The sequence below is a fragment of the Myotis daubentonii genome, chromosome 14 (genome assembly GCF_963259705.1).
Source record: "Myotis daubentonii chromosome 14, mMyoDau2.1, whole genome shotgun sequence".
Classification (NCBI taxonomy): Eukaryota; Metazoa; Chordata; class Mammalia; order Chiroptera; family Vespertilionidae; genus Myotis; species Myotis daubentonii.
In genome coordinates this window covers 59,015,425-59,027,757 of record NC_081853.1, presented here as the reverse complement: position 1 = coordinate 59,027,757, position 12,333 = coordinate 59,015,425, and the positions used below count along the sequence as shown (strand labels likewise).

Here is a 12,333-nt window from a genome sequence, read left to right as displayed (position 1 = left end):
TCAGGTTCACTCCCCGCCTGGGTCAGGGCACATGCGGGAGGCGACCCAGCCAATGTCTGCCTGTCTGTCTGTCTCTCTCCCTCCCTCTCTCCCTTCCACTCTCTGAAAAGCAATGGGAAAAACATCCCCAGGTGAGGATGAACAACAAACCGGCATGGCCCTCTTCTATGGAATCAGGACCCTCCTGTGACTCACTTGTAGCCAATCCAATGCGAGTGATGCTGTGTGGTTGTGAGAATAAGTCACTAAAGGTCTACAGCTTCCACAGTCCCGGGAAGAGGGCCATCCGTGACAGCCCACACCTCGGAGGCCAGGCTACCTGGCGACACCATGGCACCAGCCCCGCTGTCCCGGAAGACGGACAGCACCGCCCAGACTCTGAGCGGAGACGGCTGCAGATGGCTCTGCCCACAGCTGCCCCGTCGCCCACCATCCAGTCCCCAGCGGAGGCCCCGTCATCACTGAGCAGACACCACTGTCCCAGGACGCCCTCCAATTCCTGACACACAGGGACTCTAAGCACAACCCGGCTGTCTCATGCCAGTCAGTGTTGAGCGGAATAAAATGGCTGGTTGTTTTTTATGCATCAAAAATATATGTAGGTGCATTTAAAATTATGGTTTTTGCCACAATTAAAATATTGTTTTAAAACAAGTTTATGTGAGAAGTTATACATGCTGAGGTGAATAATGTCAAAAGGCCAAACCAGTGGTAGACAGCAAGCAGCTTCCCAGCAAAGGAAGACAATGGTACCATGACGGGAACGCATAGATGAGTGAGTGAAATTAAATGTAAAAGCTTAATCTGGTATTAAATGTTCAATATCACTTTGAGAAACCAATGTTCAATAATTTTTTTAAATCTCCAATTTTGAACAGGAAAAATATCTATACTTTCTTCAATTTCACAAAAGACAACAAAAAAACTAAATTTTTCTTCCTGGAGCAAACCTCTTTCCCAGTATCATCCAACATTTCAAGATGAATGAAGTGTCTATAATGACAAATAATATTTAAGTCATCTCTGTATGGCAAACATTAGCGGCACGGTCCACCACTACCATACAGTACGCTGGCGGCTCTCAAGTCAATGTGTGCCAACGCCAGGCGGAGACAGCGCACAGCAGACAGGGCAATCCACGCTCAGCTGCCCACAGGTGCGTCTGCTTTCCACTCTGCATGAAACAGCCAGCGTGCAGGTAACTCTGCTGATGGCTAGGTTTTTTGTTGAAATGTCTTGTTTATGTGAAACCTTCTTCATATATGAGATTTGACAAAGCAGTACTGTAAACTATATCTTGCACCCACTCAAAAGGCAGCCAGTGTATGACTTTCCAATGGTTTTTAAATCAACCTATAAAAATGTAAAAATTACAACATCCTATTTAGCCAAGAATGAAACAGGCTGACCATGGGATATATGGCATAAGTATCACACCCACATCAAATTTCTATAATCCAGCTTTAAGGACTCTCATTTCATTCAAACAGTCCTATGGGAGCTGCAGTCTTACTTCCAACTTACAAATGAAAAATTAAAACATCGAAATAAAACAATCGGTTCAAAGACACCATCAATTAGCAGCCAAGAGTACTGAACTCACATTTTCCAGCCAAATATAATACTCATTCCTCTGTCCCACACTGACAGAACTGAACTCGTTTCACCTGCTTCTGAAGAGCTATGGATATAAAAGGCTAACAGCAGTGTCCCCTCGGGAGTCCGACTGGGGGTTCAGCTGCTCGCTAGGACGTGCGCTGACCACTAGGGGGCAGCACGGAATGACGGAAGGCCCCGATCAGCCCCGATCACCGGCCAGGCCTAGGGACCCTACCCATGCACCAATTTCATGCACCGGGCCTCTAGTATAATAGAAAAAGTTCTTAACAGCTTTCAAAATAGTAACTGCTGAGTATGAAAAAAAAAGTAATGATACAGACTATTTCAGTCAAGCATTTTATCCTTTGATCAAAAAATTTTAAACACCATTTTTACTTAAGACAACAATGTTTTAGTCTCAAAGTATTTTGGCTAAGAACGTTAGGAAGGCCCTAACTGGTTTGGCTCAGTGGATAGAGCGTCAGCCTTCGGACTGAAGGGTCCCGGGTTTGATTCTGGTCAGGGGCATGTACCTTGGTTGCAGGCACATTCCCGGTGGGGGGTGTGCAGGAGGCAGCTGATCGATGTTTCTCTCTCATCGATGTTTCTAACTCTCTTTCCCTCTCTCTTCTTCTCTGTAAAAAAAATCAATAAAATATTAAAAAATAAGTAAGTAGCCCTGGCTGGTTTGGCTCAGTGGATAGAGTGTTGGCCTGTGGACTGAAGGGTCCCGGGTTTGATTCCGGTCAAGAGCACATGCCCGTGCTGCATCCCCAATAGGGTGCATGCAGGAAGTAGCCAATCAATGATTCTCTCTCATCACTGATGTTTCTCTCTCTCTCTCTCCTTCTCCCTTCCACTCTGAAACCAATAAAAATATATTTAAAAAAAAATAAGTAAATAAAGTGATTTCTTTAGAAAAAAAGAACGTTAGGAAGATATGTTTAGAAAGCTTTATCAATAAATCTCTTTTTTTTTTTCTTTCTTTCTTTGGTCTTTTTAATAAACCTTCTTTATACTACCTATGGCATTAATCGAGTATGAAGTTTAACTTGTCCCTAAACAATCCTGCAGCAAATATCCCTTAAAAAGAAATAACTGTCTTTATCTGTGAAATGACTTATGCAAAGAGCATTTAAATGACTTCCTTAGGCAATCTACTCTAGTTTAGTGATCATCCTTAAATCTGAAATCTTATTTCAGGAATTAGCCAAACTCTGGAGAAACCTACCAGGAAACCTAATGGCTTACAGGTTTACCTCACCTCCAACGTAGGTTGGAGGTGAATCAATGTGAGGTCCTAAAATTTTATAATCTGAAAACCACCCAGAAACTACGGACAGAAATACAGCTCTCATCTTAGAGTTAGGATGACAGACGTGTCAACAACACAAAGGCAGCAGCTCAGGGAGCTGGGCCAACTTCCCAACCTTCTCCCTCCCTCCTCCCTCCTCCGACCTCAGGCAGTTAACCTCTGCCTGAGCTTCCTGGCTAGAACTGGTCACCTCCTCTGGACTCCTGTGGCCCAGCTGGAGCTCATTCCAGGTTAAAAAGGATTCACTCTCTGCAACTGGAGATTGAATTAGAAACCTGGGCGTATGACCTGATCAGCACTGAATCGAACCTTTCAGTGCACAGCCACTCCAGCCAGGGCTGCCAACCACTCAGGACCCTCGTTAGCACTTACTGGTGCCAACCACTCAGGCCAACCTGGTTTTTATTGCTGCCACTACTTGAAAAGTTCTTAAAATGGGTCTGAAGTCTATACAAAGAGCCCTTGCAAAATATAATAAACTTGTTGTACCTTAAAAAAAAGGGGGGGGGGCTCACTCTCTCGTGTTGCTAGGCCAAATTTATCTGCAAAGCCTATACACACAGGTTCCTAAACTAGTACAATCTGCTCACTCACTGAACAAGTATTTACTGACCTCCTGAGGGCATTTGGAAAATGAAAACAATGCCAAGAAGTTCTCTTTTCATTTGCAAACACCTAGGTTTACAGGCAGGTGTCTATGTTTATCTTTTCCACAAACTGTGATTTCCTTAGAAAGAGGGATGTGTAGTAAAAAAAAAAAAAAAAGACTAAAAAATAAGCGGGCGGGACTCACTGAATCCCAAGCTGCCACTCCTAACTGTAATCCTAGAGAGATGACCTGGCTCTGGAGCGTGGGGCTCCGCTCACGTGTGGAAGGAGGTAAATGCGTAATGTCCATCACTCAGGACTGCTGGGGGGGCTTAGGGGTTATGTTTTAAGTGCCTGGAGACCGTAGATGCTCAGCTGTTCACTGGCTGCATGGACAGACCCACCCTAGAAAGGGGACTAACGATGTCATGTTTATTCCATACAGGCGCGGAGATCAGAAAAGTCTGGTAAAACCCACCAATGTGTACAAGTAAAGGCATGGTGTGTAAAACAGGCGAAGAGCCTTCGGTCAACGCTTTCCCCTCTCCATCACTCCCAGAACTGACCGGATTTGGGCTGTCAGATTCAGTTTTGAGCCTGAGGAGGCTCTGGCTCTAAGAAACCTCGAGATATCAAACCTAATTTTGACTGTGTCTTTGACCTCAGGGAAACTGAGCCAGCTTTAACCTACTGGCCTCGACACTGGTCCAAACCTCCAGCCGGCCTCGCCAACAAATCTCTGAGGAATTATCCAAACCTCAGCTACCCTCTTAAAACTGTAATCAGATGCACAGAGTTTGAAGAGGTAGAAATGAGTACTTATTTCCCTTTCTTTTCCCCTTCCCTGATATTTTATTTAACAACAATCCTATGGGAATCACAAAGAAATAACCTAAAGAAATATTACTCGAATCTTTTCATTTGTTAAAGCTACATTGGCAAAGTAACGAATTATATGTCAATTACATCTCAGTAAAGTGGGGGTGGGGAGAATCAAACTGGGGAGAGAAAAAAATTAAGGAGCATTGTACTTAAGACCCAAAGCACTGGCTGCAGGGCACATGATAAAAAACAATTAATTTTTTAATAATATATATTCACTTCCCTTAGCCACTTCCAGAAGCTCTAGTGCCACCACAAAAAAAGTGGCCGATTTATCATTATACAAGGGAGAGCAATATTCTTGTCTACTTACATGTGGATAAAAAAAAAAAATCTACAATCCCAAATGTGACTCCAAAATTCCAGGAAAGAAAGAAAAATTTGAAGCATCTAAAAACAGTCTGTAAGTAATATTGTATCTGGTCTACCACTTCCTAAACCTTCACCTAAGAGGCTGTCATTTCCGGAAGCACCGATGTCATTGCCAACGCACACCCAGGTCCCTGCCCGCGCCTGACAACTTCAAACGCGGAGGAGCTTCCGCACGCTGTCAGGCCCCAAATAACACAGGGTGTCCCCCCAAAATGCACACACACTTTGAATGATGATCAAGCCAGTGTTTATTACCATACAGCTCATTTCCAAAACTAAGTGAGTTATCAGCTGTGAAAGTGTTCATACATTTTGGGGGGACACCGCATCGATTCATTCATTCAGCAACTATTTACATGGTAACCACTAAGGGAGAGGCAGTGGTAGCGCCCCGGCCAAGGGCACGCTGCCCCGAGCAGGCCGAGGGGATCCGGCCCCACGGCGGTGGTCTCCGGTGGGGAGGTGCAGACCCGAAAAGGGCGCTCGGGAAACCGGGGGGCGGAGGGAGTATTCTGGGCTGCCTGCTCCTCACACCTTCTGGGAAGCGGAACGTCTGGACGACTTTCAACACCACTGACTCCCACCCCAGAGGTAAGAGAAAGCGACGAACGAAGAAGGCAATTTCAAAAACGGGTGCGAAGAAAACGAAGACAGGGAGTGGGGTGACCTCACAGCAGCGGGGTCCCCGGGAAGGCCTCGCCGAGCAGCAGCAGGTGCGAGCGCACCGAGCCCTGCACACGCGTAACCCAAGGCCCGCCACTGGGAAGCGGCCCGTTCCCAACAGTCCCCCTCGACGTGCTCCTGGGCCCGCGGTTCCGCCTTCCGCGGGCAACCGTCCCGCCTCGTCCTCCACCGTCAACAGGTGGCGGCCCCCCGCCCGCTCCCGCCCGGGACGACTCTGCTCCAAACAAAAAGCAGCCGCTCTCCCCGCCGGCTCCGAGTTTCAATCACCTTCGCTCCCGCCTAACGCGGCCCATGGAGCCGGACCCACGGCCGCGGGGCGGCTGCGCCCCACTGTCCCTGCGCAGGGAGCGGGCAGGGCTGCGGGGGCCCGGGAGCCCCAGGAGCCCCGCGGGGCCCGGACGCGCGGGCTCGGAGGCCCGACCGCGGGGGCGTGGCGAGCCCGGCTGCTGCCTTTGTTGTCCCTCGTGGCGCGCGGGGGGGAGGGGCGGCCCGGGGCCCGCGAGGCCCGCAGCCGCCCCGGCCCCCCGTCGCGCGGTCCCCCGGCCCCCGCGGGCGCGCGAACCCACCTTCTTGTAGTGCTTGCCCAGCCACACGCGCACCGAGTCCAGCTGGGACACCGTCTCCGGGCTCTCCCAGAACTTGCCGGCCGGGCCCCCGTCCTTCCGCCGGTACGCGGCCAGGCCCGCGGCCACCGCCGCGCCGCCCGCCCCCGCGCCGCCCGCCGCCGCCCCCTGCCCGCCGCCGCCAGCTGCCGCGGCCATCGTCGCCGTCCGCCGTCCCCACCGCCCGGCCCGCCCCGGCCCGCGCGGCGTTCCCCGTCCGCACTCGCGCGCGCGCGCAGCCGCCGCCACCGCCTCCGGCCCCGCCCAGCCAACCCCCTTCCGGCGCGGACCTCGGCCCCGCCCCTCCCCCGACCAGCGCCCTAACCGCCGGGGGCGCGCGCACGCGCAAACGCAGCCCTCGCGCCCGATGAGGGGCGGGGCCTCGGAGCAGCCGGGCTTCCGGTACCTTCCGCGCGTAGGTAGTGGTGCGCTCTGCTCCACCGCCCGCCCGGCCTCGGCGGGACGGCTCCTTCCGGGTTCCGGTGTCGGGCGGTTACGTCCACGGCTGCGCGGAGGTCTCCCGTCGTCGCTGGCCACCGCCAGAAAGAAAAGGGCTGGGCAAGCAGCTCCGAGCGGAAAGCCCGCTTAGGGAGCCGTGTGCCGGTCGGGGAGCCCCCCGAGGATGGGGATCTTCGCCCGCGACCCTCCCCTCCAGGTGGCCCGTCGCCTCTGCAGGCAGCCATCTGGGCGACCGGCCGGGCCGCGCTTCCTCCGCTTCACGCCTTCCTCTCGCCGCTGCAGCTGCACCAGCTTATTGGTGCCTCAGGGCCTTTGCACCAGCTGTTCCCAGACCTGCGATCCTCACTCTGATGCTTTCAAACTCATAGCCTGCAGCGGTTCTCAACCTGTGGGTCGCGACCCCTTTGGGGGTCGAACGACCCTTTCACAGGGGTCGCCTAAGACCATCGGAAAACACATATATAATTACATATTGTTTTTGTGATTAATCACGATGCTTTAATTATGTTCAATTTGTAACAATGAAAATACATCCTACCTATCAGATATTTACATTACGATTTGTAACAGTAGCAAAATTACAGTGATGAAGTAGCAACGAAAATAATTTTGTGTTTGGGGTCACCACAACATGAGGAACTGTATTAAAGGGCCGCGGCATTAGGAAGGTTGAGAACCACTGGCCTAGAGGAAGTTCAGAAAAGTGATCCCTGCCCTACAACCTTTTTTTTTTTTTTTTTAAGAGAAAGTGTATTTAGAAAGTTACATGCCAGCTGGCGTGGCTCAGTGGCTGAGCATCATCTAGGAACCAGGAGGTCAGCTTTGATTCTGGTCAAGGGCACATGCACACCCGGGCTGCAGGTTCGATCCCAGTGTGGGGCGTGCAGGAGGCAGCCCATGATTCTCATGGATGTTTCCCTCTCTCCCTGCCTTTCCGAAATCAATTAAAAGATGTTTTTAGAAAGAGTTACCCAGGTAGCAAGAGTGAGCCAGCCATAGGCTCAGGAAACAAGTTACAGGAGCAAAAGGGTGCTTGTGGCCTAGGAGAGGGAAAGGCAAAGGTAAGCCCTGGGAGACAGGGCCGTGGGGGGGCAGAGGGAGGGAGCAGCAGGCCCCCTCCTGGTCTTTTCCTTCCCATCTTCCCGTAAATTACAGGAGAACCTCGTCCTGACTTGCTGGCGGGGTGTCCTCCTGAAGGCGAAAATGGTGGAACGGGGGAAAGGCTCCGGCTGAAGGGCGCTCCGGTTCCTGAGTCGCTGCTTTCTCGGCTTCTCCGAGCAGGGTTAAGACCAACTCCAAAACGCTTTCGGAAAAAATAAGAAGGTGGGGGGTCCCAGAAAGAGCCCTAGCTGGTAGCACAGCTCCAAGACACCGTGAACAAGCTGCGTGGCTCCCCACGGTGAACTGTTAGAAAGATGCAAAACAGTCAACCACGGACGTAACTGTACATACAGGACACGGGTGTCCCAAGAAGGCTCTCTGACTTCTATCTGTTTCAGTATATATTTTAATTGATTTCAGAGAGGCAGGGAGAGGGAGCGAGAGATAGAAACCTCAATGAGGAGAGAGAATCATGGATTGGCTGCCTCCTGCACGCCCCCTGCTGGGGACTGAGCCCGCAACCCGGGCCTGTGCCCTGTTTGGAATCAAACCCCGGACCCTTCAGTCCGCAGGCTGGTGCTCTATTCACTGAATCACACCGGCCAGGGCTCTCTAACGTCTGCTGTCCTGCCTGAAGCCTCATTCTGTAGCTACAGCACCCATGTTCATGGAACAGCTAACCAATTCCCATCAGGGAAGTGTAACCCGTCAAAAATCCTAGCCCTCCCAGGCAGTTTTATACATCCTTGGCAACTGTCTTAAGTAGCTGAAATGCTAAGTGCCATTGAACTGTTTTCTAAAAACTGGGAATTCCCAGTATTTCTTTTAATTATTATTTCTAGAAAGAATCCATCTCCTGATGAGTCATTGGAAAACTGTACTAAGCTGTGATTAATATCTGAAGTCTCAGAGGACTTCTGTACCTTTGTAATAAAGGGTGAAATAAAGTTTGTCAGAGACCAAGATTACTATATCCAGCAAGGCTATCATTCAAAATAGACGGTCAAATAAAGCTTCCCAGACAAAAAAAAAAAGGGGCTAAAGGAGTTCACCACCACCAAGCCAGCATTACAGGAAATGCTAAAGGGACTGCTGTAAGGGGTTGCTGAGAAGAAGAAACAGAGAGAAACCTAGCCATGCGGAATTAAAATGGCTATAAATATCTCTCAATAATAGCCCTAAATGTAAATTGATTAAATGCTCCAATCAAAAGGTGAAGGGTAGCTGAACGAATACAAAAACAACTATATGCTGTCTACAAGAGACCCACCTCAAAGCAAAAGACACACAGGATGAAAGTGAAGGGATGGAAAAAATTTTCCATGCAAATGGAAAGGAAAAAAAAGCTGGAGTAGCAATACTCACATCCAACAAAATTGACTTTAAAAGCATCATGCTAAGCGAATTAAGTCAAAGAAAGATAAATGTCACATGATCTCACTCATTTGTGGAATATAATGAACAACATAAACTGATGAACAAAAATACAGCCAGAGGGGGGAAAATATATATTCTAGAATATAATAGAAGTAATCCTGTTAGTTGCAAATTTTTAATACTTCCTACAACTTTCGTGATATCATACTACGTTAGAACAGTTTTGGTAATACTATTATACTTAAAATTCTTGAAATATTAATGTTTATTGCATGTAATATATGTAAGATAATGTCTTGAATAATTGTTTATTGCATGTAACATTATATGTAAAATCTTTTTTTGAAATAAAAATACTGAAAAGTTTGTCAGAGTAAGGGTTGTATTGTGAATTGTGATACTATGCGGGTTTTATGTGTTTTCATTGAGTGGAGTTCTTCGCAGTTTTAATTTTTAAATGGGGGTTGGGATCCTTGGAATGTTTGAATAAAATTATTAATAAAGAAATAAAAATTGGGAATGAGCCTTAGATGAAATATCATGCACATGTGATCTCCAAAATTAACACGCTCCTGAACGGTCAGCATCTGACCGGGTCCAATATCGGAGAGGAATGCAGTGATCGGCGCTGCTGACCTCTAGCGCTGGATCGGAGAATGACGGTCCCCTCAAAGACCCAAGCAGACAGGACGGCCCCCCAAAATCACCCAGCTCCTTGGTGTGAGGGGAGAGGGGCAAGTGGGAGCCTTTTGCATTCATGTTGGTCACTGGTGTGCTCCGTTTTTTGGTCACCGATGTCTTGACGTACTGCTATCGTCTTACATGTTTACTCTCTGCTTACCATGGTTTTTCTTTGCTTCTCTTCTCTCCTAATTTCTGTTCTGTTCAGTTAATACTTGAATTCCCCTGGACAGGCTCAAAAGCCCTGGATTATATTTCTATTTGTTTAGTAATTATACTTACATTGTTTTTATGCATTCTAAATAAAATTTCTAACAAAGTCCTAAGTTATTACTGTGGATTTTTTTTAATTTTTTTTCAAATTTGAAGTTTATTTAGAAAGTTACATTAAAAAAAAAAAAAGCTACAGAGGTGGTATAAGTGAGCCACCGGGGCTGGCAGCCTCATGAGCTCATGAGACAAGTCACAGAAGCAAAAGGGCCCTGGAGCTTAGGAGAGAGGAGGCGAAGGTCAGTGCCTGGGGGCGGGGGGGGGGGGCGCAGGCTCTGGCTCGGGGGAGAGCAGGCCCGTCGCTGTTCCATCTTCCTCCTGAGTAAGACCTTCGCCTGAACCAGGGGGCGGGGGGGGGGGGCGGGGGGACATGATCCCCCTGAGGGTGGACTCTCTTCCCATTGTGGGGGGGGGGGCGGGTGGGTAAGGGCCCAAAATGGGGTCCAGTGTAGTCAGTGAAACATGAAAAGTTGGGTCATACAAACGTCCAGGGGAACACTAGGTACATTATGATTGTCTAACGCACTAAGCGGTAACACCCAAAACCAGTCCATAATTTATTTACTTTTTTAAATCCTCACCTGAGGATATTCCTCCATTGATTTTTTAAAGAGAGTGGAAGAGAAAGGGAAAGACAGAAAAACATCGATGTGAGAGAAACACATCGATTGGTTGCCTCCTCCGCGTACCCCGACCTGGGCCAGGGAGGAGACATGCCCTATGACCGGAATCGAACCCTGGACCCTTCAGTCCGCAGGCCGGAGCTCTATCCACTGAGCCGAACCGGCCAGGGCTCATCCCCATTCTTTAAAAAGCCTGTAGGTTGGTCCTTGGGCAGGACCATGGTTAACAGCGTTGGCAGAAAAACGGCCTGGGAGCTACACGTGCTCTTTCCAGTTTTGCTAATAAACATTTCATAGGTTGAGAACAGCTGGCTTGTACAATTTGGCCGGCGACATCAACGAGAGCCTCTGTCAAAAATGACTGGTTTTATAACCACGTTCACTGCATCCCTGGGAAGGTGATGCTCCGTCACTCCCATCTCCTACTTCTGCAGAAGGAGCAGGTAGCAAAGCCTGGAGACTGGACACAGGGCGGGAAAGGGGGCAGCGCTAAGGAAATCACCAGGAAACGAGGGGTGAGCCACGTGGGAGGGAGGGGGAGATACGCGGACGAGCACCCACCTTAATTCAAGGTGCCTCCGAGCAGCCACAGCTGTTCGTGAAAGATAGTTCCGGGCTCAGGAACAGGGAAAGGACCTTCGGCAAGAAAACTACAAACACAACACGCGCAACAAGCTAAAGGAAACAGAAAAAGGAAACGAAAACAGCTCGAATACTGAGACTGCTCCGCGGGTGCCTGTTCTGCAGGACTTCCCGTGGGTTTTCAGACTGCCGTCATGCCCTTCGCAGCCTCTCTCCCGGGTTAGAATTTCCTTGGGGGTGAGGGTCGGGTCTCTATCACTTAATGCGCAGCATTTCCAACACGATGTGTTGGGAGCTGAATCCATGTCTCCAACTCTGTCTCTTAATTACATTCACGGCGTATAAGCCTCTGGTCACCTGGGGCAGAGCAGCCTAGAGCTCTGCCATCTTGCCTTTTTCTCTGGCGGGTGGCGATCAATCCATCACCTCTCATCTAATCAGCATCCGAGCTTCTCCTTTCCTAGCTAATTCCACCCGCTCACACGTTCAGAACCACCTCCCTAACATTAGCTCTGTTAGCCCTGGCCCGTCGGCTCCGTGAGCGGGGCGCATCAGCCTGCAGAAGTGTCCCAGGTTAGAGTCCCACCAAGGGCACACGCCTCCGTTGCAGACTCCATCCCGTCCGGGCCCTGGTCGCCTCTGCAGGAGGCCATCAACCAATGTGCTTCTCTCACTCTGATGTCTGTTTTTCCCTCTCCCTTCCACTCTCTCTCAAAATTGGTGGAAAAATATCTTCGGGTGAGGATTTCTTTTAAACATTAGCTATTTCACTTTCTAAAAGCAGTTCTTTTACTCTCCTACTTAGAACTGTAAAATTGTTTTGATTACAATTAGTCAAAATCTCCCAGCATAGCAGTCAACTCTGTTCGGTCTGTCTCCCCGGAAGCTGCACCCCCCCCCCCCCCCGCAGCCGTCAGGTCCCCCTGTGCTGCGTGCATTCCTCAGGGTTTGCCCCGGCCGCCTCCGATGTCTTGCTCACACGGTCCCTTCTCCCCGCTGTGCCAGGAGTACACTCCTTTTTCTGGAACCCTCTAACGCTTCGTATTTCTTCCCCAGCATTTATCACTTTTTAAAAAAATATATATTTTATTGATTTTTTACAGAGAGGAAGGGAGAGAGAGAGTTAGAAACATCGATGAGAGAGAAACATCGATCAGCTGCCTCCTGCACATCTCCCACTGGGGATGTGCCCCTGACC

General features: G+C 49.5%; 1 protein-coding gene across 1 annotated transcript in view; it reads right to left on the bottom strand.

The window, feature by feature from the left end:
• The window catches only part of SMARCC1 (SWI/SNF related, matrix associated, actin dependent regulator of chromatin subfamily c member 1), a 90,504-nt gene extending 84,262 nt beyond the window's left edge, over positions 1–6,242 (bottom strand). Inside the window, exon 1 of the mRNA XM_059664919.1 lies at positions 6,007–6,242. Coding sequence (XP_059520902.1) covers positions 6,007–6,201 — 195 coding nt within the window. The 5' untranslated portion in view covers positions 6,202–6,242. The remainder of the gene's footprint in view (positions 1–6,006) is intronic.
• Positions 6,243–12,333: the final 6,091 nt, after the last annotated feature.